Source organism: Psittacula echo (genome assembly GCF_963264785.1).
Source record: "Psittacula echo genome assembly, chromosome: 2".
Classification (NCBI taxonomy): Eukaryota; Metazoa; Chordata; class Aves; order Psittaciformes; family Psittacidae; genus Psittacula; species Psittacula echo.
In genome coordinates, this window is record NC_137737.1 from 137,340,930 (window position 1) to 137,363,951 (window position 23,022).

General features: G+C 45.8%; 1 protein-coding gene across 1 annotated transcript in view; it reads left to right on the forward strand.

Moving 5' to 3' along the window:
• Positions 1-2,803: 2,803 nt before the first annotated feature.
• The window catches only part of SDC2 (syndecan 2), a gene marked incomplete at its 5' end in the record, with an annotated part of 61,125 nt that continues 40,906 nt past the window's right edge, over positions 2,804-23,022 (forward strand). The window contains one exon of the mRNA XM_080610476.1: positions 2,804-2,863. Coding sequence (XP_080466602.1) covers positions 2,804-2,863 — 60 coding nt within the window. The remainder of the gene's footprint in view (positions 2,864-23,022) is intronic.

The following is a 23,022-nucleotide window of genomic DNA, read 5'->3' on the forward strand; positions in this document are numbered from 1 at the left end:
CAGTTCTGCTCTTTCTAGAATTAGAGCATATGCTTAGCTTTGTGCTTGGCATCAGAAATCTCCTCCCCACCCCAGGTTTAAGAATGTGTGTAGGCATTTGGAGGTTTTCCAGGTCCTAGCCCTGAGTCCTCCCTTGGCACTGCCCATATGGACACTTCTGGTCCATGAGAGGCCCCTTAGCTGCTGTTATCTTTGCCTGAGGAAGACCTTCCCCTCCTCGATTACAGATGATACTGGTCTTTGATAGATTCTACTGAGTACATAAATCAAAGCATCACAGAATCACAGAACAGTTTGTATTGGAAGGAACCTTAAAGCTCATCCAGTTTCAAACCCCTGCCACGGGAAGGGACATCTTCCACTAGACCAGGTTGTTCCAAGCCCCATCCAACCTGCCCTTGAACACTGCCAGGGATGAGGCAGACACAGTTTCTCTGGGCAACTTGTTCCAGTGTCCCCTCACACTAAAAATCCCTGATAATCATGGATTGTAACATGAAAGAAAGGGTGAGCTTGCTTTATTTGTTAAAGACATGCCTGAAAGGTCTGAATGCTAAAAACACATGCTGCTGTAGTAAATCACCTGCCTCTTGGTATCTGGCAACCCTTAGGATGCTTCCGATATTCAGCTTCTCTGTCTTCACATTCATTCTTTTATGTTATTTGCTTCTAATGTGGCGTTCTGCTTTCCTGCTGTTAAATATCCTGCCAGCACATGGAATGCTACTTCTGGTTTCCGCTTTGACTTGGGGCGAGTTGCAACCTCTTTATCTCTCCCATCCCTGCAGATGGGGGTGCCTGTAAGACCCTGTGCCAATGTGAGGTCCTACAGATTCGGCCCAACTGGAGTCTTCCTCCCTTTTGTTCACTGCACTTCACTCACCCACATCAAACAGCGCTGAAATTGTCACTTAGCTGGATTGCAGTCCTGCTGCCTACCAAGGAAAACGATACACAGAATTGGGTCCTAGGTATTTGCAACATACTTTGAAGGAGAAGGATTACATTAAACAATCCGCTTAATATAAGGAATATATTAAACAATCTGTGCGTGACTCTGGCGAGGAGCAGACCACTGAAAATCTGATAAGATTTCAGCGGGGAATGCAGCCTAAAAAATCAATGACACGGCATGTCCGGAAAGTGGATCTAGAAATAGCAAGTGTGGTAACTGTTGAGAGGTATCATGTTCCTGGGACTGGGTTGTGTGCAGCAAGAGCACTCCAGGCATGGCCACCTACCCTTCTGGGACAAGGGTCCTGCCATTTCCCAGCAGACTGCACAGGCATCTCCAGGGGTGCCTGTTTGCCTGGGAGAGGTTGGGAAAGTGATGAGTGGGGTGAGAGATTGCTTGTGCCAAATTAACTTCATTTTATTTTCTTACAGGGTGTTCTAGTTTTGATAGGAAGGCAACCGGAGTGGGAACTAAAGGCGGTTGGGATCTCAACACCACCCATCAGCCAAAGCACTCCACAAAGCGCAGGGCAAGCAAGGTAAAGGGTGTGGAAAAACATCTGCCCAGGATAAACATCTGCTCAGGCAATCTCCCTGGGCTCTTTTTGTCCCCTCCAGGGTAGAGGTCCTCCAAGAGGGACAGGTTTTGCTAAACAAGAGACCATTGCAGACCTTGTGACCATTTGATGCAGCTATAAACGCTGCCTGTAGCCTTCTGAATTAAATCACAAGTGGTAGTTTGCAAGTGAGACTGATATATTTTGCTTTCCTGGTTATTGCTCCTTTCCCGTGTTCAATGACTGATGTAATATATGGACACACTCAGTGGTGGAAACATGCTGGCATAGGCAAGTGGATCAGGCTGAGGCTCCTACCTCAATACCACCATTTTCCCCAGCTGAGAAATACCATGGACTAGTCACGGCACGACTTCTTGTTTTGGCTTCTGAAGCATGCATTCTTGGTGTTGTCAATTCCTGAAATATTTATTTTGAAGATGCAGCTCCTGGATCCCTGCAACTAGGTGCAAACTGTAGCTGTCTCTTAAACTACCCCCTCACCTCTAAAAGTGTCTGGGCTTCTTGTCGAGGGAGAAAAGTTAAAACCAGAAAGAATCTTGGGGCAGAAAGCCAAGTGGGGATCCACAATGGGCTGGCATTTTGGGATATCCCCCCTCCCCGTGATTTTTAACCCCTCCGTCCTGTTTTTTCCAACACCAGGGACTGCCACCGGGGTTGACTCGGGAGGGTTGTGCGGAGCAGCGATACGAAATCCAACGCTGAAAACACGCGGCAGCCGCCAAAATTACACTTGAAGAGAAGGAGCTTTTCCACGGCCCAGCTTTTATACCGGGCCAGCCCTCGCTCGGTCAGCCCGCGGCGCTGCTCATGTTTTCCACTGGGGGGGAGGACGAGAGAGGGGAGACCGGAGCGGAGAAGGAGGAGGAGGGGTTGGAGGGGGGAAAGTTGCTTGAATTTGCTAGGGGCGAGAGCCGGCGGCAGCGGCGCGCCGCCTCCTTCCACTGGCTGGGGGAGCTGCCAATCTGTGTTGTAATCCTGCAGGAATTTCTGCGGGGTTTAACTGGGAGCCGCGCCGCCGCCGCCGCGCACTCGGGGCGGAGGGAAGGCAGCAGAGCCGGCAGCGCGCAGCCTGCAAGCCGGGCGCCCCAGCGCCGCGCAGCATCGGGCCCGCCGAGCAGCGCCGGAGCGAAGCGCGGAGTGGAACGGAAGGAGCGTGGTGGGAAAGAGGGCGCCCGCGGCCGTGCCCCGCGCCCCACGGGCGCTGCCGCCCCCCGGTTTCTCCTTTGTGCCTGGCCCCAGGCGGCCGCCGCTTCGGCTCTGCGGGAATAATGCGGGGCGTGTGGCTAGCGCTCACCGTCAGCTTCGTGGCCTGCGCCTCCGGGCAGCCGGTGAGTGCCGGGGCGAAGGGGAGGGGGCGGCCCCGCGGGGCGCAGAGGGACGGGACAAGGACAGGCAGCCGCTTCGGCTCCGTTTCCGAGCGCAGGGCTCGCAGCCTCGGCCCTGCCCGCGGCATCGCGGGCCGCCGGGCAGGGGGCTGATTCAGGGGGCATCTGTTGATAGCTGAGCGCTCTGCAAGCAGCAGACCCCCCTCCTCCAAAAGAAAAGACATCCCCCGAACTGAAGCGGAGCGGAGCGCCCTGTCGCCCTCCAGCGAGCCTCAGACCAAGTTTGCCGCGACGACCCGTCCCCCTGCCGGTCCCGGAATCTCCCCCGGTGACGGGGGTGACGTCCTCCCTTCCGCCCCGGAGCAAGGGGTATGAAGGGGGGGACTCCGCGGCCGTGGGGCACCCGAGGGGAGACGGCGGCGCTGCGGGGTCGGGTCCCGAAGCCCTCGGGGCGCTGCGTCCCGCGGGGGCTCCGTCCCCAGCCCGGCGCTGGAAGCAGCAGCCTGAGGGCAGCGCGCCTTCCCGCGGCTCTGCGGGCGGCGAAGCGGGAGCGTCTCCTTGCAGAGTCAACCCTCCCCGCACGGCTGCTAATATGAGGGGGAAAAAAAGCAGTAACGACCCTTGGTTGCGAGGCTCAAGATTCCCCCAAACCTTCGGGTACGCAGCGCTGCTGCGCCTCTACTTGCAGGAGTGCGCAGCGCTGCGCGCCGCCCGGCCAGCCGCCTGTCCCGGCCGCCCGCCCCGCCAGCCCTTCCTCTGCGGGCTTGCTGCGAGATGCTCGGGATAATGCCGCTGTTTACACTTTGTCCGAGCCACAAGTTTATTTGCTAAGCGAGGTCCTGCGCTTAATGCAATTAACTCGGTTGCCGGGATTTGTGCCTCTGGAAGAACCACTCTCGGCTAAGCGCTCCCACTCTTCCGCGGCAGGGAGCCGGTGACAGCCGGGCAGAGGGGTTTAGCCTTTTCCATCGGTGAATATGAGATTGTCCTGAGGGAAAGGAGGCATGCAAATGACACAGTTGCAGTGTTTGGGCAAATATTAGGAAATAATAAATTGAGGTTTCACTATGAAATTAAAAAAACATGACAATTTAATCCAATTAAAATGAGCCGCTCCAGTGAACTAAATAATGTCACTAGCTTGGGCTAACTTCTGAAGTTGTCTAGTTGTATAAATTAGCCCAGTCACAGCCTTCATGAAATCTGGCTCTTCATTAGGGATTTCTAAGGATACAATTGCAAAACGCGTTTCTTAAGAACTAATTAAAAAAGGGCTGTGTAGAACACCGAGTCCCTTTTCCGCGAAGTATAACAGCGCTGCAGAAACACGCTTGGCTAATGAGGGACAATATACTTTAATTTTATAGAAATGTAGTTATTACGAAGCTCTCTGATGGTGCAGTAACTATTAAACTGCCACAGTAATTAGTAAAGTATTAAGTTTGATGGGTTTTTGCCTTAGGATGAACACGCTGCGGCGGCGTGAGGCTGGTTGTCAGGAGGTTCGGGGGGCGGGGGGGGTGGGGGCAGCTTGGCTCTGGTGCAGCGCCCTCCCTGCTGCCACAAAGTTGTGGAGAGACTGGAAAAGCGAAGGAAGGTTGTTGTTTTTTCTTTCACTATCCTCCCCCTTTTTTTCCTCCTCTCACTATGTCTGGCAGCGGCTACATGGTCCCTTAAGGCAGGATCCTGTAGACTGATCTCTGGGAAGATAGATACCAATTCAGTCGTCTCTGCAGAAGGTTGTCTTGGTTGTAAGACGAATTTCATTCGGATGCTTAAAAAGCCCTGCTAGCTCTTCAGAGCACTCTCAAGTGGTTTAGCTTTAAATTTCTTCCCCTTTGATTCTGCTATTTATTGTTGTTGTTATTATCTAGGCAAAGCTGTAAGGTAGAAATCTCATTTCTGATTAAGTAAATTATCCAGGAGCTTTTTAAGCAGAGGAGGGTAGGGCAGCAGGAGATTTTGTTTCCTAAAGCAGTGAGTTCCCTGTGTTTACTTCATGTAACCAACAAACCTTTTAACTGGGGTGGGCCATATAGATATCAGAGCTGTGTCAAAAATTACTGGACATGAGAACACCTCTGAACCTGGGAGTGGTTTGTCCATGCTGGATGCATGCTCGGTGTGTCCCGAGGTGGGGAGGGGCACAGCAGATGCTCTGTGCTGTGCTGTGCCAGCTGCCTTGGGGGAGCCAGTGCTTGGGGACATGGCTGGGATAAAGAGGGTGAGCCCAACCTGCTCATGCCAACCTGCACATGGTATCAAGCATTGCCCACATCAGAGCTGGTGGATATCAGGGTGGTTTGCTGCCATCAGCACAGTGTGCAGTGAGACATCAGAGTAGAGTGGGGTCCAGTAACCCTGGCAGGTCTGGAAGGACATGAGGGAATCACCCAGGCTTGTCTGACTGTCAAAAAATGTTCTTTTTAGCTACGTTGAAAGTTTCCTGGTTTGCTTTTAGGAGAGAGAAAGAGAGTGATATGAAACCGCTGGAAAGAAAGGGCAAACTCTGTAAGTGAGAGGCTTGATGTGCCTTTTAAAAGATTGGGTCCAGTCCTGGAGGAGGTGAGAGTCAGCAGTTGCTGATTTTAGTAGCACCAGAGAGCAGCGCCAAGTATCCAGCTGCACTTGTCAGCTCCCATTTGGAAAGAGGTTGATAAACCTTTCTGTTTCATCCTGGTTTGCAGCACTGAAACTAATGGTTTTCCAGAGCTTGTATGATGGTCTGATCCTCTCCGCAAGCCCAAGCGCATGTTGGGAAACTTTGCTGGCTGGCAGGTTGTGCTGCATACTGCAGTGCTGGAGTGCTGCTCTCCTAACAGAAGGTTAATAGTGGCTCTCCTCGTGAGGGTTCTGGAGTCTGGAGACTTTGCTTCATGTCAGCAATACATGGTGGGGTGTTGCATTTTAGGTTTTCAGTAAAACCTGAGGCATCAACATTAACTGGGTGGTCTTTCTGTTTCTTGTGAAAGCATCTGAGCATTGATTTGTTGGCATAAAGATAGTTATTGAAGGATGATCCAACGACAATATTTGTTATATTTTTCAAAAGTATTTAGTATTTTAGAAGCATGATGCTGTTATTTTCCTGTATTTAATGGTTACTTTGCTTTTCAAATTTGGAAAATTGATTGTGTGCTGGAGAGGAGGAATGTTGGCTTTTTTGAAAAGGCAGCTAGACTTTGGAAATAGTTATTAGAGGAGAACAGAGAAGAAGGTCTGAAGAGATAGGTGGCATTTCAGATTGATATGCCGTGCATGTCTCTCCTAAGCATGTTAAGTCTGCATTGCCAAGGAAGTTCCCAAGAAAGGTAGGAGGCTTTTTTAGTCTTGATTTATTTCCACCCTTCCCCAGCTCATGTGAGCTTTTTCTTCTCATTATAGAATTAATAAATATCCATCCTTTGCTTTTTGTGGCTTGGCAGCACCTGGAATCAGGAAGCAGCATCTGCCATGGCTGCTTCCTTTGCTCTGGCTGAACATCTGGATGCTCCAATCCAACAGCTGCCTGCACTGCTGTGCACTGGAAATTCAGGGAAGCTGTGGGTTTTGCCACCAGTCTTGGGAATTACAATTCTGGTGCTGCAGTGAAGCCACCCTTTAGCTGGATGTTCTCAGGAGCCACTTTCTGGCAGTAGGCTTCTCTCCCAGGTTAGCTTATCTTTTACAAATTAAACAGCAGATGATTCTTGACCAGAGATCAAACACTGAAACATTTTCTCTTTTTAATGTCTTAGCCCTGAGGTCTGCCTTGGAACTGACTTAATATTCAGGCCTAAAGTGCAGAGATGTTTTCTCTGCATTTCTTTCTAGATCTTTATCAAGGAAGTAGATGAGAGCGTCGTCTTCAGGAGCAAGTCAGGGCAAATATCTCAGGGTTTGAAGTGAGGTACTGGGATTGTGGTTCTTGGGCAGATGATACCTCTGTTTGGGGCAATTGCTGCAGCTAATGGAATAAAGATGGTAGACTTTGGAGAATGAGACATAAGGCTGGGTTTGCTTGAAGTTTTGATGGATCTAAGTCTCTGTGGTTGTAATCTTAAAAGTAATCTCAGGATGACCATATTGAGGCCTAATTTATTGACTAGCATAGGTCAAAGCCTAATTTCTTGGCCAGCAGAGGAGTGAGTTCTGAAAAGTCCCGTTTCAAAGACTAAGCCATGATCTAATGCCTCCGTGGAGGATGGTGGAGAGCTACCTGCTATCCTTGGTGAGGAATGTCATGTTTTGGCTGGGAGTCCTGGGTTTGGAGAAGAGCTCATTCCTCCCTGCAGCAGCTGAGCTCCCTGCAGAGCATCCAGTCATTTTCAGAGCTTTCCGTTCGCCCTGCTTTTCGTGGCCGATTGTCTCTATAAAACAGAGGCATATGGATGGCATTTATTAATTACATTATCTCACCAAATTGACTTTTGCCATTGACCAGTTTAAACATTTTCTTTATGGTGAAGAATTACAGGCTTTAGTAAAGCCCAGCAGCCAAACAAAGGGCTCTTGTCTACTTACAGAGAAGTACTCTTTTGTCTTCTGAATAGATTTGACTGACTATGATTTTTAACAGAAATGTTGTGTTTGAGACGGGCAAGCTTATTTGAGGTCCATCTAAGACCCTGCTTGAATGTAAGTCATAACGATGCCCTCTGTGCTGCTGCCTTTGTGAGAGTGTGCACAAGTCATGAGCAAGCAATTTGGTCCATGTTCAAGTTGCTTTGCTCTCCATATTGTAGCAAGCATGAGAGAATTGCTGTAGGCTGTTCTGTAAACAGCTTGTTGTTTGGTTATCATAGAGTCACAGAATGGTTTGGATTGTAAAGGAGCTCAAAGCTCATCTAGTTCCAGTCCCCTGCCATGGGCAGGGACACCTTCTGCTAGACCAGCTTGCTCAAAGTCCTGTCCAACCTGGCCTTGAAAGCTGCCAGGGATCGGGCAGCCACAGCTGCTCTGGGCAACCTGTGACAGTGTCTCACCATTCTCACAGTGAAGCATTTATTCCTTATATCCAGCCTAAATCTACCCCTTTAGAGCTTAAAGTCATTACCCCATGTCCTATCCCTATGTGCCTTGTGAAAAGTCCCTCTCCAGGTTTCTTGTAGGCCCTCTTTAGGTACTGGACACTGCTCTAAGGTCTCCCCAGAGCCTTCGCTTTTCCAGGCTGAACAAGCCCAACTTCCCAGCCTGTCTCCATAGGAGAGGTTCTCCAGCCCTCTGATCATCTTCATGGCTCTTCTCTGGACTCATTTCGAAAGGTCCATGTACTTAAGCTGGGATCCCAGAGCTGGATGCAGTACGCCAGGTGGGGTTTCATGAGAGTGGAGTAGAGGGGGAGAATCAACTTTCTGGGCTGCACATGCACATTGCTGACTCATGTCGAGCTTCTTGTCAACCAGCACCCCCAAGTCTTTCTCCTCAGGGCTGCTCTTCCATTCTCTGCCCAACTTGTAGTTGTGCTTGGAATTGCCCTGAAAAGGACCTTGCACTTGGCTTGGTTGAACTTCATGAGTTTTGCACTGATCCACCTCTCCAGCATGTATACATTCCTCTGGAGGGCATCCCTTCCCTCCAGCATGTCAACCACACCACACAGCTTGGTGTCATCAGCAAAGTTGCTGAGGACACACTCAATCCCAATTGTCTGTGTAGCTGACAAAGAAGTTAAATAGTGCTTTTCCCAGTACTGACCTCAGAGTGGCACTACTCATCACTGGACTCCACTTGGACATCGAGCCATTGGCCACAACTTTTTGAGTGTGACCATCCAGTCAATTCCTTATCTGCCAAGTGGTCCATCCATCAGATCTATGTCTCTCCAGTTTAGAGATGTCATGCAACTCTCTTGGTTGGTTCCTCAATCACTTGGAGACATAAGTTATCATCAATGCATTTCAGGAACCTCCTGGATTACTTGTGCCCTGCTGTGTTGTTCTTCTAACAGATATCAGGGTGGTTGAAGTCCCCCATGAGGACCAGGGATTGTGAATGTGAGGCTGCTCCTATCTGCCTATACGGGGTCTCATCTGCTTGGTCTTCCTAGTTGAGTGGCCTGTAACAGACCCCAATGGTAATGTTACCTGTCCCAGGCCTCCCTTTAATCCTGACCCATAAGGTCTCTGTTGGCTCCTCATCCATCCCCAGGCAGAGCTCCATGAACTCCATATGGCCATTGACATTGAGGGCCACACCTCCTCCTCATCTGCCCTGCCTGTCCTCCTTAAAGAGTCTGTATCCTTCTTTTCTAACATTCCAGTCACAGGAGGTATCCCACCACCTCTCCATGATGCCAATCAGATTGTAGACCTGCAGGTGTGCACTCCTCTTGTTTATTCCCCTTGCACCATGTGTTTGCATAGAGGTATTTAAGTTGGGCCTGAAGGAAGACAACTTAGTGGTTAGAGTAGCTGGAATTCCTTTGTGCTGCTCTTCAGGTGCTCTCCTGCTGATCTGTGATCCCTCTCCAGGCTTTGGGCATCTTCTGCTGGCATCTCCTGCACCAAACTGGTAGAAATGGGATGGGTTGAAGTTCTCTTCCTCTGGCAACTTTAGTTTAAAGCCCTCTTCACTAGCTTGGTTATCTTCAATTCATGCTTACAAGACAATAACAAGCTGCTATCTGCAATCTTTTTAGGACTAGTAATTTATTCATAGGTTACATGCACTATTCAGTGATTTGGGAACAAGATTTCTCTTGCTCACATTGAAGTATAATTTGCAATCTCTTGAGTAAAGACTGCATTAGTGTTTGACCCTGTAATAATGACAGTTCTGTGTATCTATGTTGTTTTCTTGATTAGCTCAGCCCCGAGGGATGCTTTCAAAAGTGTACTAGATATTTAGGCAGAAATACAAAATATATGTAATCCTCAAAAGTATTGGAAAACTGATTGCAGTAGGAAAAAACATAGTATTTAACAACCATTTGCAACAAGTACTTTTGCGCTGAACAAATTATTTTGTTGACGTCTCAAGTAGAGGGTTCATTTAAAGTGAAATAATGACTAACGGTGGCATGAGTCTGCAGATCTTGGCCTTGTCTGTAGATTGGCTATTAGTGTGTCACGTAAGCTGTGCTTAACTAAAGCCTGAGCTGGACGCTCCATCCAAAATCACTATTCTTAGTTTATATATAAATAACTTCTTCAGAAATCTCCCTTCTAAGCTAAATTGTTTTGTTCCAAAGGTGAATTGATTTGGGAAAGTTCAAATAAAAACCTGTTTGGCTGTGTTTGAGTTGTGAGCATGAAGATAAATACATACTTTGTACTTTTTTTAATGGTAGGGAGACAGAGGGACTTGCAGAAGGTCAAATAGCTTGTGGTATACACAGGAACTGAATCAAAATGTGCAGAAACCAGCACTGTGATCAACAACCAGAATGTATTGTCTGTAATTAAAATATTATGTTGTCAGACATATTTTGTTCCTTCTTGATTAACCATAATAAAGAATAATTTTGGCTAGAGGTGCTTCCACACTAATGGAGGTCACTTGTCACCTTTCAGATCAGTGTGAAGTGGCCAATCCTTCTGTTTTGAAGTGTGTTTCAGAAGTCTGACTGTAATGGTCTTGCAGAGCTGTAGGAAACAGTGCTGCTAATGTAGCTTGGAAGGTGGAGTACTTCTTGGGGAGCAGTGGGGTGCATGACTGATATAGCCTGACTAAGAATGTTTTGAGAGAGAATTAAAAATGTAATGTACTTGCTGCCACGTGAATGACCTTACTAGGTCTTCCATCTCCTACCTTCCCCAGGATCCTCTCTGGTATGTCTGCTCCTGTCCCTCCATTAGTTGTACAAGTAGAAGCAACCTTTCCTCTTTCTCTGGGCTGAGCTGCATTAATTCCTGCTGTGGTGACTCTGCAGTACCTTCAGGAGCAGCTGGCTGGACACAGCAGCTGGAGAGCACAGCTGTGACCAGCCAAGTCCCATGTGCTTGATCTCTTTTTGGCTTTAATTGCTGAATCTTGTGTGGTTTTCGGACTGGGGTCTTCAGGGGAAGGCTAATAATGGGTTTGAATACATGACTTATCATGCAGGCTTCAGGAGAGATGTCCAGGAGACAGATTCTTCCTTTGCTGACTCGTTTATCTGTGTTCATACTGGATATGGAGATCCTAGAATTGATGTATCACTTAAACTGACTACCAGGTGAAAGCCTTCACAAAGCCTTTCCTTTTGAATCCTTTGAATCCTTTTCCAGTGTTGTGCAGTTCCACATTCAAATACGCAGGCATGGAGGTGTGACATTGATGGTGTTCTTATTATTTAAAATGAAAACCTGCAAGGGAAGCAAAGCAGAAAGGTGAAGCTAGTTCGAAATAATGGAAATGGGACATCTGAAAATTGAGCTTCTGTTGAATATAAATTTGTGACATGTCATAAGGCAAAAATAGGCATGGCTTAGTCCTACAAATAAGAATAATATGTAATTCCTGCAGCAAGGATGTGCATAAAATAGTGTTGCTGAGAAGCAAGGTTCTGAGTTTTCCATGAAAGGGGGCTTGCAGAACTTCCGGGTCCTGTCCTGGCCATGGGACTGCATCTCCTCACAGTTGGGAGCTCAGGGGCACTTGGTACTTGCCACTGTTGGCAATGCAAACCAGTAAATGGAAGTGCTTGTGCAGCAAGAAGGAGCATCCATGAACAGGACGTGTGAAATTTGGTTATAGGTGTTTAACTGGCTTGTGTAAGTCTCATTGTGAGAAGGTGAAAAGTTCTCAAGAACTGCTGTGGCAGCATGCAATGTTAGAAGATTAATGCTTTAGGATCATTAATGACTTAAGCATCTGTAGCATATGGAACTCACAAATCTCTCCGTGGTAGAACAAGAAAGATGACTAGTCCTGAAGGTAGACAGAAAAAGATACTAACGTGACATGTATCTTCTAAATTCTTGTCTTGGGTGGAATTGCCTATAATTTTCCAGCCATGTGCTCTCTGATTATTTCTCGTATGAGAAGGCTGATTTTTTAAAATGTGATGTCTAAAATGTCATGAAAATAAACTTCTTGGAGAGTGTTTGAAATTATTTGTTCACAGAGGCTGTCTTCTGCAGAGGATTGAGCACTGAGCTCTGCAACTGTTCTAGCTTGGAATGTGTTTGAAACTGGTTTTGTGTGTGTGTATCTTATATAGATCTTCATTCTATACAGATCTCTATTTTACATATTTTTTAACATATATTTTGTATTCTTTTGTGTGTGTGTCTTTTACAAAAGGCAGTGTGTCTTTCAAGTGTCAGGCAAAGAAATGCCCCACAGAACATAAAAAGGACTTCTAGTTAAATAAACAGAACAAAATGGCTCACAAAACTGTCTTAATGTAATTCTCTTGGGCTAAATTAGGGTGGGAGGAGCAGCTTCTCTAACCTTACTTACCAGGAAAAGAAGCTTTAAATGAGGGTGGTCTTTACAAATGTTTTTCTTCTCATTTCTTCACTTGTGGTTTAATATAAGTATGATTTGATCCTCTGTAGCTCCCACAGGTGCTTTTGGTTTGGTTCTCCAGCACAGCCTTTCCTCTGCCCTCAAAGCTCCGTCAGACCTCAGGCATAGCTGGCACTGTAAAATGCGAAAGAGTTGGAAACATTTTGTTCTAAAGAGAAAAACTGGGAATAGTGGGGAGCATACTGGCTGTCTCCAGTTGTGCTGTGTTTAGCCCAGGCAGCCCTACCCTGTTGAAGAGCAGGGCTATGTTCTGCGAGGGAGAGGGGGAGTTTGCCTTTGGTGAGATTCAGTCTTCCTGCTGGGGTGAGGAGGCAGAGGTGTGCCCATGCCAGTATTCTGGGGCTCACTGGATGGAGGGAACTTTTGAGCTCCTGATGATGCAAGAACGTTGGGTCTAAAATGATCTGAGACAGTACTCTTAATAGTGTTGCTGTGCTGAAAATGCCACTTCTCATCTATTTTGTAACTGTAGGGCATTAGAAAGAGGAAATGACCTTTCTTTCCTTTTGTTCCTGTTCTTAATGTGATTCACAACCTGAAAAGCTTATTCTACCCTAGGCTGTTTTGAGTTCCGTGCCTTCACTAATGCTGCTTTCTTGACTGTATCTCTCCCACTTAACCAAGAGCTGGTGACTTAGCATCTTGATGTAGGTCTCTTCTTACAGATACCTGTAATTGGTCTTCTGCCTGATGATATAAATTGTCATATACCAAAAGCCAGATAAACTTAATTGTGATGAAGACTTCCTGATACTTTTTTTTTGAGAGCCATGAAACTTGTCTGTGGGTTAAAGAAGTCTTCCGGCTTGTGAATGTTTAATGATGCTACTGAGGTCACATGCCAATCATTTTTTGTTGTTGGGTTTGGTTTTGTTGCTTTTTGTTTGTTTGTTTTTCCTTTCATAGCCTTCTCTATTTGCACTGGAAAAATTGGGCAGCTTTTGGTTATGACAAAAAAATCTTAGTTTAGGAAAAAACTGTGGTGCTTCTATAGTATACCTGTGTAGGAGGCCCTGATACATGACCACGTTACTTCTTGCTGTTTCATGTAACATCCAAGTATCTCGCTGGTTTAAATGTGTAAAGACTGAGGAGAAATATCCTGGCAGATGCTGTCGGCCTCCAAAATAGTAGGTGGGATCCCTTGTCATGAAGATCGTGGCTGTATAGACAGTCAGAGCTCACACAGTTCCTGTGTTGTACCATAGCTCACACAGTTCCCGTGTCGTACCATAGCTCACATGGCATTTCTGTATCTGTGATTAGAGATGAAGGGGTCCTAAGGGAGGATTAGCAAGAGTATTTTGGGGATTTCTCTGTGGCTTTCTAGAGATGCACAGAAAAAGCTAATCTCTCTCTCTCTCTGTCATTATTTAATTCAGGTAACCTAATTAGAAAGCCTCCTTAGAGCAGTCTCTGGCAGCTAGCAGCAAGAGCAGCAATTAGTAGTGTCACCTAATGGGAGAGCAAAACAAGGAGCGGTAGGAAACTGGAGGTGGATGTTTCTGTGTGTCTTAACAGCCCTCCCAAGGGCCAGGCTTGCTGAAGTAAACTCAGCTGTGAATTTTAAGAGCTTAAAAAAGCAAAAAGGAAAAGTGAGTTTTGAAAGAGTTAAAATTCTGAATACCTTGATTTTCTTACTGCCAGTCTTGTTATGCTGTTAAGCTCCACAAAAATGTGTGCCTGACCCCAGAGTTACTGTTTTGGCTATATAACCTGCTCTTACTCCTTGAAGTAGTTTTGGGGTTTGGGCATTGTTGTTGTTTATTTATGGATTAATTTATCAATGAAATTTTACACAAGCATGATTGGATGGGGACTGGTGGGCTGTACTGCCCATTCCTCAGGGTGTGAACAGTAAATCTGGGCAGGGAAGAGGTAAGTAATTGACTGCTTTATATATCTGGGGATGGTTCTTTGGCCTTTGTCCTGGAATGCACATATTCCTTTGTGTACTGGAATATGCTTTAGTCGCGGATAACCCTGAAGCCAGTTAAAAGCAGGAGCTAGCATGGAGAGGAGCACCAGCCGTGGGCTGACTGTGGTGAAGCAGGGCGGGAGGTGACAGAACCACAGTGCTGCTCCTTGGCCACACTGTTCAGAGCTGTACGTAGGCACCAGAGGGCAGAGACAGATCTGCATTTGAATCGCCAGCTTGGTACTTCACAGCTTCACATTGTTAATTACTGTGATTCTAATGTCATTTAGTTAAGTACATGTATATTCAGGGAGCATTTAGTTAAGTGTATGTGTGGGACAAGTAATTTCCCAATCCGTGCGGAGTTATGTGGTCATCACGTGTGAAATGTGTGACTAGTGGTTACAAAGGATGAGTTTTGGAAGTGCTATTAACCGAGTGGCATATGTCAGGGACTGGAAAATGTAAGCTATTTATAGTTATCCACAGGTGGAGAGCGAAGCAGCAATGCACAGCACCAGTAATAATTATCAGCAGTGTAGAAGTTCATCTCTTAAGCCACTGGGTCTAATGCACTCAAAAGTATGTGATCTGAAGTCTGGCACAGCCTTCAGATGGAGCCGTTCAAAGGCGTCCTGACCTAATTTTGCTGCGGAAGTGTGCAGGCCTTCCTCATTCCCCTAATTTCTTGCAGAAGGTTTCAATGATAAAGTCTTCATCCCCTACACGTGCATATATTTTACCACAGAGCATTTGAATAAAAGCAGCCATTGCAAGCCAGGTGGTAAATATAGCATACAGCTTAACAGAAAAGACCTTCAATTAAGCAGAGGCGGGCCCTTCTTCTGTGCTATGCGGTTGTCAATTAGCTTTCCTTAAGCCTTTTTTTTATTTGCTGGGTCTTTTCGTGACTAATTGCAAAGCCTGAAGTGCAGTGCTGGCTCTGCATGTGCAAGTACAGACTTTGTGTTACACTGAACTCCTGTTTCAGTGAACATCTCTAAAACGTGTAGCAGTTTATAAATAAAAGTTTGCTTTCTTTTCCAAGGAAATAAATCATTACATTATAAATCATCGCCCATGGAGCTATGTAAATTTATCAGTTATTGCATATAGTGTAAGCATTTTGACTTTCATTTGGATAAATCAAAGCAGATGTAACAACATTTTGCCTTGATAGGCTTTTGTCTTCAAAAGAAAATGGGGGGTGGGAAAAGTCTGTTTTTCAGTGGTGGTATGATAGAGTGTACTGCAGGGATGGATAGTGCTCTGTGTTATTGTCTGTGAGGGTGTAGGCTGTTTCCATCAGAAGTTAAAAACAAACAAAAGAACCTGAACTGAGGTCTTCTAAATTCTATCTAACCTGTCGCTTGTATGTTTGCTCGTGCCATTATTACTGCAGTGATGGTGTAAGACTGCCAGTTTCCTACCAGAAATGTCACTTTTTGACTTGTGCTACTGGTATTTCTGAGCAATACTGCACAGTACATGGTAACTGTAGTGCACTCTGTAACTGTAATTTGTACCTTAAGTTCTTTATTTCCTCTTTTTCTTTGCAACCTCCTGTGCTTCCAACCTCATTAGACTCATTTTATTTTTCCCCTCCCTGCTGCTTTTGTGCTGTCTGGCAAGCCAGGTACTGTTAGCATTGGCACCGCTCTTCAGTCTCATGTTGCAAGTACTCGATCCAAGAGCAGAAGAAAAGGTGGATGAGAAACTGGGTCTGCTTTGGTGCTTTGCCGACCCTCAGGAATCCTTCTGCTCACTCAGCTTACCGCAGTGAGAAAGAGGGAGTGGGGAGAAGGCAGCTGGAGTGACCAGAGTACTGGCAGAGCTGTTGACAGGGAGGGGCTGCTGGGCTGCTGACATGTCTTGATCAGACCATAACTCAAGGGAAAACCTGGAGGTGACTGGTCTGGGCTGGAAAAGAGTCTCTGTATCGGGGATACTAGCTCCATCTTTGACTCATCAGCTGTGTCTGACAGCAACTGGCGCATGTGAACCAAGTGTTAAAGCAGACGTGGATGACTCGAGCACTGCATCCCCCATCCCCTTTGCTTTTTGGAAAGTGAATGTGTGGAGCCAGACTTTGCAGCTTGACATTTCTCTCTGCTTATCAGGCTTCCTTGGAAGCCTCTGCATTCTCCTCGTGGACTGGGGAAGGATGGGAATGGTGGGTGCAAGGTGCTGATGAAGCTGGTGCTCCTGCTCTGGCCTACGGCATCACTTCAAAACTTATTTTTGTCCGAATCACCATCTGCCTGTTGAAGTGATCAGTAACTGTATTTGCTCAAGTGGAGGGGGGGCCGGCTGAAGTTAGGACTAGTTGGAGAAATATCCGGTTACTGAGGGCACTATAATCAAAGTGACAGCTGCTTTCCTTATGCTATCCTGAAACAAAATACCCCAAACCGCTCGACAGAGCCTCACCAAATATATTAACCTCAGTGCTTTTTGCTCTTTCCACAAGTTGGTGGAATACTTAGCGCTGTTGGCTAATGAAATATTGGAGTGCTAATCTCTTTCCATGGATACCAGAGGGGAAAATGTTGAGTATTGCTACCCCAAAGTGTAAGCCTATGTGTGCACTATTGAACACTTTCAAGGCAGGCGATGCAGGCAGGGAAGTGTTTTCTCCCTGGGGTGCTCATGTACCCTTTGTAGGTGCCGAGCATGGTGCAGGGGGAAGAGGAAGGGTGGGCTTCATCATGCCTGGGGGGATTATCTGCAGCTCAGCAGCTGCTGTCTGGATGCTTGTTTTGCCATACCCTGCCTGGTGAGCAACCTGTTAACACAACCCTGTCTTCCTCCCACCCCTTCCAAGGTATTTACGCTTGCCCTTAAGTAACCATTTCTTCCTTTGGCTACTTAAGCTGACACGCTTTGAGATACTCAGGAGTGAAAAATGGGAGGTGCTACTTGAAATAGCCTTGATGTGCTGCTTGGGAGAAGCGTGTTTGAGGAGCAAGCTATGAGAGTCCTCTCTCCCTGAGCAATATTTATACCTCCCTTCTAATAATACCAGTTTACTTTATTTTATTTTATTTTAATCAAAAGCTCCTGCTGTGGTCTTAGCCACAGAAAAAAACCACAAAAATACCTTGCTGGGTTGTGGGTGCAGTTTGTTTCCAGTGATGAAGGACAAGCATGTGTGGGGAAGAGGCTGATGTGAAAAGAATAAGATAAGTGAAGGCCATGAGAAATAACTAGTCCTGGGCTTTATTGTGGGACTGTGACTAAAATTTTAGGAATTGTCCTCTGGTACAAAGCCTTTTCTTAATAGGCTCCTCTGCAGATAAAACTAGTCTTGGTCTTAGTCGTTGATTTGCTAGAGGCTTGTTCCCAGAACAGTCAGAGGGCTGTAAGCCGTGTTTTCCTTCAAGGCAGAGGGACCTCCTCCCATGCCTCTGTGGAAAGGTCTGCTGCAACAGTCGGCATCAGGAAAAAGGAGGTTGATCTGGGAAGCCTGAATCTGTAAAGACAGCAGGGATGTGAGACTTAAAAATTGTGGGGAGGAAAGGCAAGGGTAGTCTTCTGATAGCTGAGCCTCACTGTGCGGGAAGCGTAGCTTTAGCTGTTACGTGCTGATTGCCACATCCCCTTTCTGGTTAGGAAAGGCAAGAACAAGGAGTGAAAGGACTCCGGGAAAATAATCTGGGTTAAACTTGATTCACACGGGTCTGATGAAATGCACCAGGAGTTCTGTTGAGTGTATTTTAAGAGTTGGCTGTAAAAGCCTGAGGCCGGTGGAGCTGCTGCAAGAGGGAAGGCAGGCAGTCTTCAGCTGCAGAGTTTGCAGGAGGCTCCTTCCCTGCCGTGAACTCCCTCCGTGTGGCTCTCCTGTTCCACCAGCTGCCAGTGTGACTGGAAACCTCCCTTTCCCTGGCCATAGAGCCTTCTCCAGCTGATGGAAAAGCACGTCTGTATCACTTCATCTATGGTCAATGACATGAAATATTTCCAGAGTTGAGACTACACTCTGAGTAGCGCTGATACTCCTGAAAGGGCAAAGAAACAGGGTGAAAGTTAAGATATTGGTAGAGCACGAACTGCGTATTTCCTGGCTTGCAGCTGCTTGGTTATTTCAAAGTACTTGTTTATCCTTTTATCTTTTCTCAGTCTCACCTAACTTAGGCAAATCCTGTGCTGTGTGGGGATTGTGTTGGAAGATGTGCATTTTGAAGTGGAGAAACTGCTCAGTAGCGAGGAAATGTGAAGATCTGAGAAACAGCTTTTGTGCCTCATGGTTTTTACTCTTAGAAGCTCTGGAGCATTACGTACACCAATAACAAATCTTGCATGAGCAGAAGACTAAGTGATGTAGGCCACAACAGCCAGGGTTGCATCCAGGCTTCCCCAGGGGAGCTAGCTAACCTGGACCCTTGCAGGGGGGTGGCCAGGGTGTGTGACGTGTCCCCACTTGTGCAGCAGAGGCCCTGCACACCTGTGTTTTCAAAATGATTGTGATATTTTTCCTTAAAATGCAAGTAGAGGCTGAAACTGTGAGGCTGACCTCTTGCATGAGGTAACAGTTTCTTCCAAGGGAGAAGGAACAAACACCAAGGAAATTAAAGGGAAAGTTGTTCCAATATGAATTTTTTTGGGGCAATTTTGTTTTCTTTTTGCATAATTATTTTTAGTCCTCTCCTGCTGGCAGCATAAGAGGCATCAGAAGAAGGCAGTGTGTTCATTAGGTGTGGTGCAGGACTTGTGAAGCCTGACCAAACTGAATAGGCTTCACTGGATGGTCATTGAGCACATGCTCTGGAAATAACTCCCGAATTTCCTCTTGGGGTTTGGGAGATGAAGAGGCACTTTCTTTCAGCCCTCTTACTTATTTAAAATAATACGCTGGCGTGCCAAACAGAACAGGATTCGTTTTTTTCTAATGCTGGGAGAAGCGGCCCACGATTAAGAAATTCTGGTGGTTTGTGACACTTGGTTTGTTCTCTTGTATTTTTGCTGCATGTGTTTGTATGCTGAGGTGTTCATAAAAGCATAAGAAAGTGTATTTTTGGGAAAGTTGTGAAATGGATGACGTTTTTCTGCAAGGACAGCGTGTCTTTTCTTGTAGCATCATGGCCAAAGAAGCAAATATGTATTTTGGTAAGGAGCCCGATTTTGAAAACATCTATGGATCTGCCCTGTAGTACCCTACTTACTGTGTTTGTAATTCCAGGCAGTCTTGGAAATGCCATGGATGTCAAATCCAAGTAATATTGGTTGTTTTTGGTTGGTTGGGGTTGTTTGGTTTCTGGTGGTTGTGGTTGGGGTTTTTTTTTCATATTTAATGAATTAAAATTACTTTTTAATTGTATGACAGTAGTCTGAATTATAATGTAATTCCAGCATAATTAGCACAAGTTAGGATGAAGTAACTTCTAGCCTGGAACTCCAGTAGAGGTATCTCAGCACTTCCTGTGGAGAAAAAAGTAGCTGAGTCCCAACTTCTCTTTATTTTTTACCTCTCAGCTGAAACTGCTGCTAACACAGCTTATTTGGGCATTTGTATTTCTGATGTGGAGGGATCTGCCCTCAGCTAATGAAAAATGTCAAACTTTGCTGAGAATTTGGTAGAGGGGATGGAGTAATGGTGTGCTGCTGCTGATCTCGTATGGGTACGAGAGGCATCGAGGAAGTCAGATGTAGAGACACAGGTAAAGAAGAGGGAAGAGCCACAGTGTGACTTTACATGCTGAAAATCATCCTGTGACTGCTCACAATCAACAAATGCCATTCCAGAAAACTGCGCATGCTTTGGAAGTGGCTGTAGCAATGGACATGAGAGAGGCAGCTTTCCCTGAAAAAGGGGGAAAATACTAATGAAAACTCACTCGCTATAACTTTTGATTGTTCTACTTTTGGTTTTGTTGGGTTTTGGTTTCCCTTTGTTATGGAGGATGTGACTACAGTCAGTTCCTCCCTGTCCTCTGCCCAAGAGCCAAGTGAAGAAACACTGATGGAGAGTGAGCAGGCATCCAGCGCCATCACTGGTGGCAGAGCTACCAGGAGGTGAAGGAGTCGCCTCATCTCACCAGTCCCTGCGCTGCTCACCTCCTCCAAACTGGTGCTTCATCGATGGAATCGTGATAGTGTTGCAACTAATGTTGTAAGAAATTAGGGCAAAAGTAATGCTGGATTTATTTATGGGACTCCAGAAAGATGATCCAGTGAAGTGAAGGTGCTCTTGTGTAGCTCTTGCAAAAGCAGAGGACTGCCTTCACTAGGAGAAGTGGGACAGAACAGCAGGTTGGACCTGACTATTCTGGTGGAAAAACCCCACATATCTCTCGTGGTATATCATGTCTGAACTGATGTGAAAATACACAAACCAATACGGCTCTTACGTCAGTACTTCAGCATCACGTAAGACTTTTCTAGCTCCTACTGCAACACCAGCAGATCAGTTACTGCTTTGTAACACTCGTGCTAGAAATAAAGTACCTATATTTTATCAGTTTTATCTTTAGAAACCTAAGTTATTCAGGACTTAGAGCATATGAATTAACCAAGTTAAAGTTTATGCTTCACAGTACATATGGGTATAACGTTCTCATATGGTGAAAAGTAGCTAGTATTTTATATGAGCTATTAAACCTTATTTAGCTGTTACCTAATAAATATTTATTAGCTGCTAAATATCAGTCATTCACACCTGATGAATGAGGTTCTCCAGGAGGCAGCTTCAGCTGGGAAGGCATCTCCCTCCTGCCCTGTCTGCGCAGTTCTACATTAAGCAATGTTTTTCCCACCTGCTGCTTTTTGCCCGCGATTGGAATGTCCCTTTTCAGTGCTTGTCAACGAGTCTGGATGGAGATGTGAGTGTCTTGCACTTCCCAGCACTCAGAAAGGGGCCAGTTCTCCAGGACAAATCCTCTTAGAGATGTGAATTCGTTTGCTTGCAGGGAGGATTGAAATGGATCATCTACTCAAGTGATGCTGTGATTTCTCTTTGGGAATTTAGGTGGATATTATGCATGTCACACAGCTGAGTTTCTGAACACGTTTTTCATTTTAAAATTTGCTTTTAAATGTCAATATAGTCATCTCTTAAGCATCCAGAATTGACAGGTGGTTCTTTTAGGACTAGACAGTCTTTGTGGAGAGGCAAGTAGGAAGGCAGTTTTAAAATAAAGCACTAGGTTATTTGGGATTGCTGATTCAGCTTTAGTATCAGGGGATGCCGAGTCTGGGTGTGCTATGGATGCCATTTTCCAGGACAAAGTGAGCCACGCAAATGCATGTGGAGTTCAAGGTGGGGTGGGGTAGGCAAGATTTTCTACAGGACAGGAAAACAGCAATTAACCTGTATGCATTATGGTTGTTTGATCTCCATTTATATATGAAAGCATTGCATGTTACAAGGGGGAGGGGGGCGGGGAAGGCAAGACAAGGAGGAGCTAAAAAGAATTGTTTAGAATGGAATTGGTTTGTTTGTTAAGAAACAAAAGAACACATCCACCCCAAAGTTAAACTGATTTTGCCATGATCAGCAACAGCCTAACTGCCTAGCCTCTAACAACAGCTTGGGATATGCTGCTGGGTCTTTTAAACAGAAATGATTGGTAAGAGGTATTTTGCTGATGCATTAAGTGGCAGTTTGCTGCAGAATTGCCTTGGGGAATCAAAACAAGCTAGGGACTTTACTTTCTCAAATGTAAAGTTCCTGTTGCTTAGCAGTTCAGGGATTTCCGCATGGGCATGATCTGCCTGGTTATGAAGCCAAAATTAGTTATATGCTTTTACTATTTAAAAAAGTCAGCTCTTCTTAGCACTTCTGTGTAAGGAGCACTAGGTACTGTGTTAATTTCATTTTGATCAGTGTGTTCTGTGTGAGGTTTTATTTGTTTTTTTAAGAGTCCACAGCATATGAAACTTTGAGGATTAAAAGTAACTTTCAAGGATGTAATTACGATGTAGCTCTCGCTACATTATACTTGTTTTGTAAACTGTCTCTATGCAGCCGAATTTATCCTTTGAATGAAGTCTTATGTGCCACCAGAGTTAATATTTAAACCAAACCACCAGCTTAAAATTGGCTGCCCATTACCCCAGTTCCATTAAATTAGAAACTGGCAACAAAGTGAAAAGGTTCTTGTTTTATAGCATGAGCCGCTTTCCCACCCTCAGGCAGCAAACTTATTTTAAGTCTCTTGCTCTGAAGAAAATAGAGTTCAGTCCTCTAGCTGCACATGGCCGTCTCAGCACCATGAAAATAGAAACTAGTGCCATCCCAAATGCATAATTCATCCCGTAGCTAGCAGGCGTTCAGGCAATAGAGTAAATGGCCATGGCTCCTTTAAGCATGCAGGGGGTAAACGGGGGCACTGGGGCTGCGGCGCCTGCGCTTGCATGTCCATTCCCAGCACAACCTCTTCCATCCTGTGCCCGGTGGGAAAGCTGCCCCGAGGACAACACTGGCAGCTTGGCAGGCTCAATGGAGTGTGCAGGGACCCTTCTGCTTTTGGTGGAGTAAGGGCTGACTTTGCAGCCATGTAAGTTATGGGGAAACTTAACCAAAGGTTAATGGTTGAATGCAAAGGAAAGAGTTGTAGAAATGAACAGACCTCAACCTGCTGATATCCTTTGGATGAAAACAATTTTTTTCAAGCTTTACAGGACATGATTATGTTCTGAATTTGTATAGGAAAAAGCAGTTTTGTAAACTGTATAACTGCCGTGTGATGTCTTTTTCTTCCTTCCCTCTTTCCCACAAACCAGTGTTTGTTTCATTCCCTCCATCTTCTCAGTGTTACTAGTTACTGCCACCAAAACCAGGGAGTTGCGATCAAGATGGTGTTCACTGTTG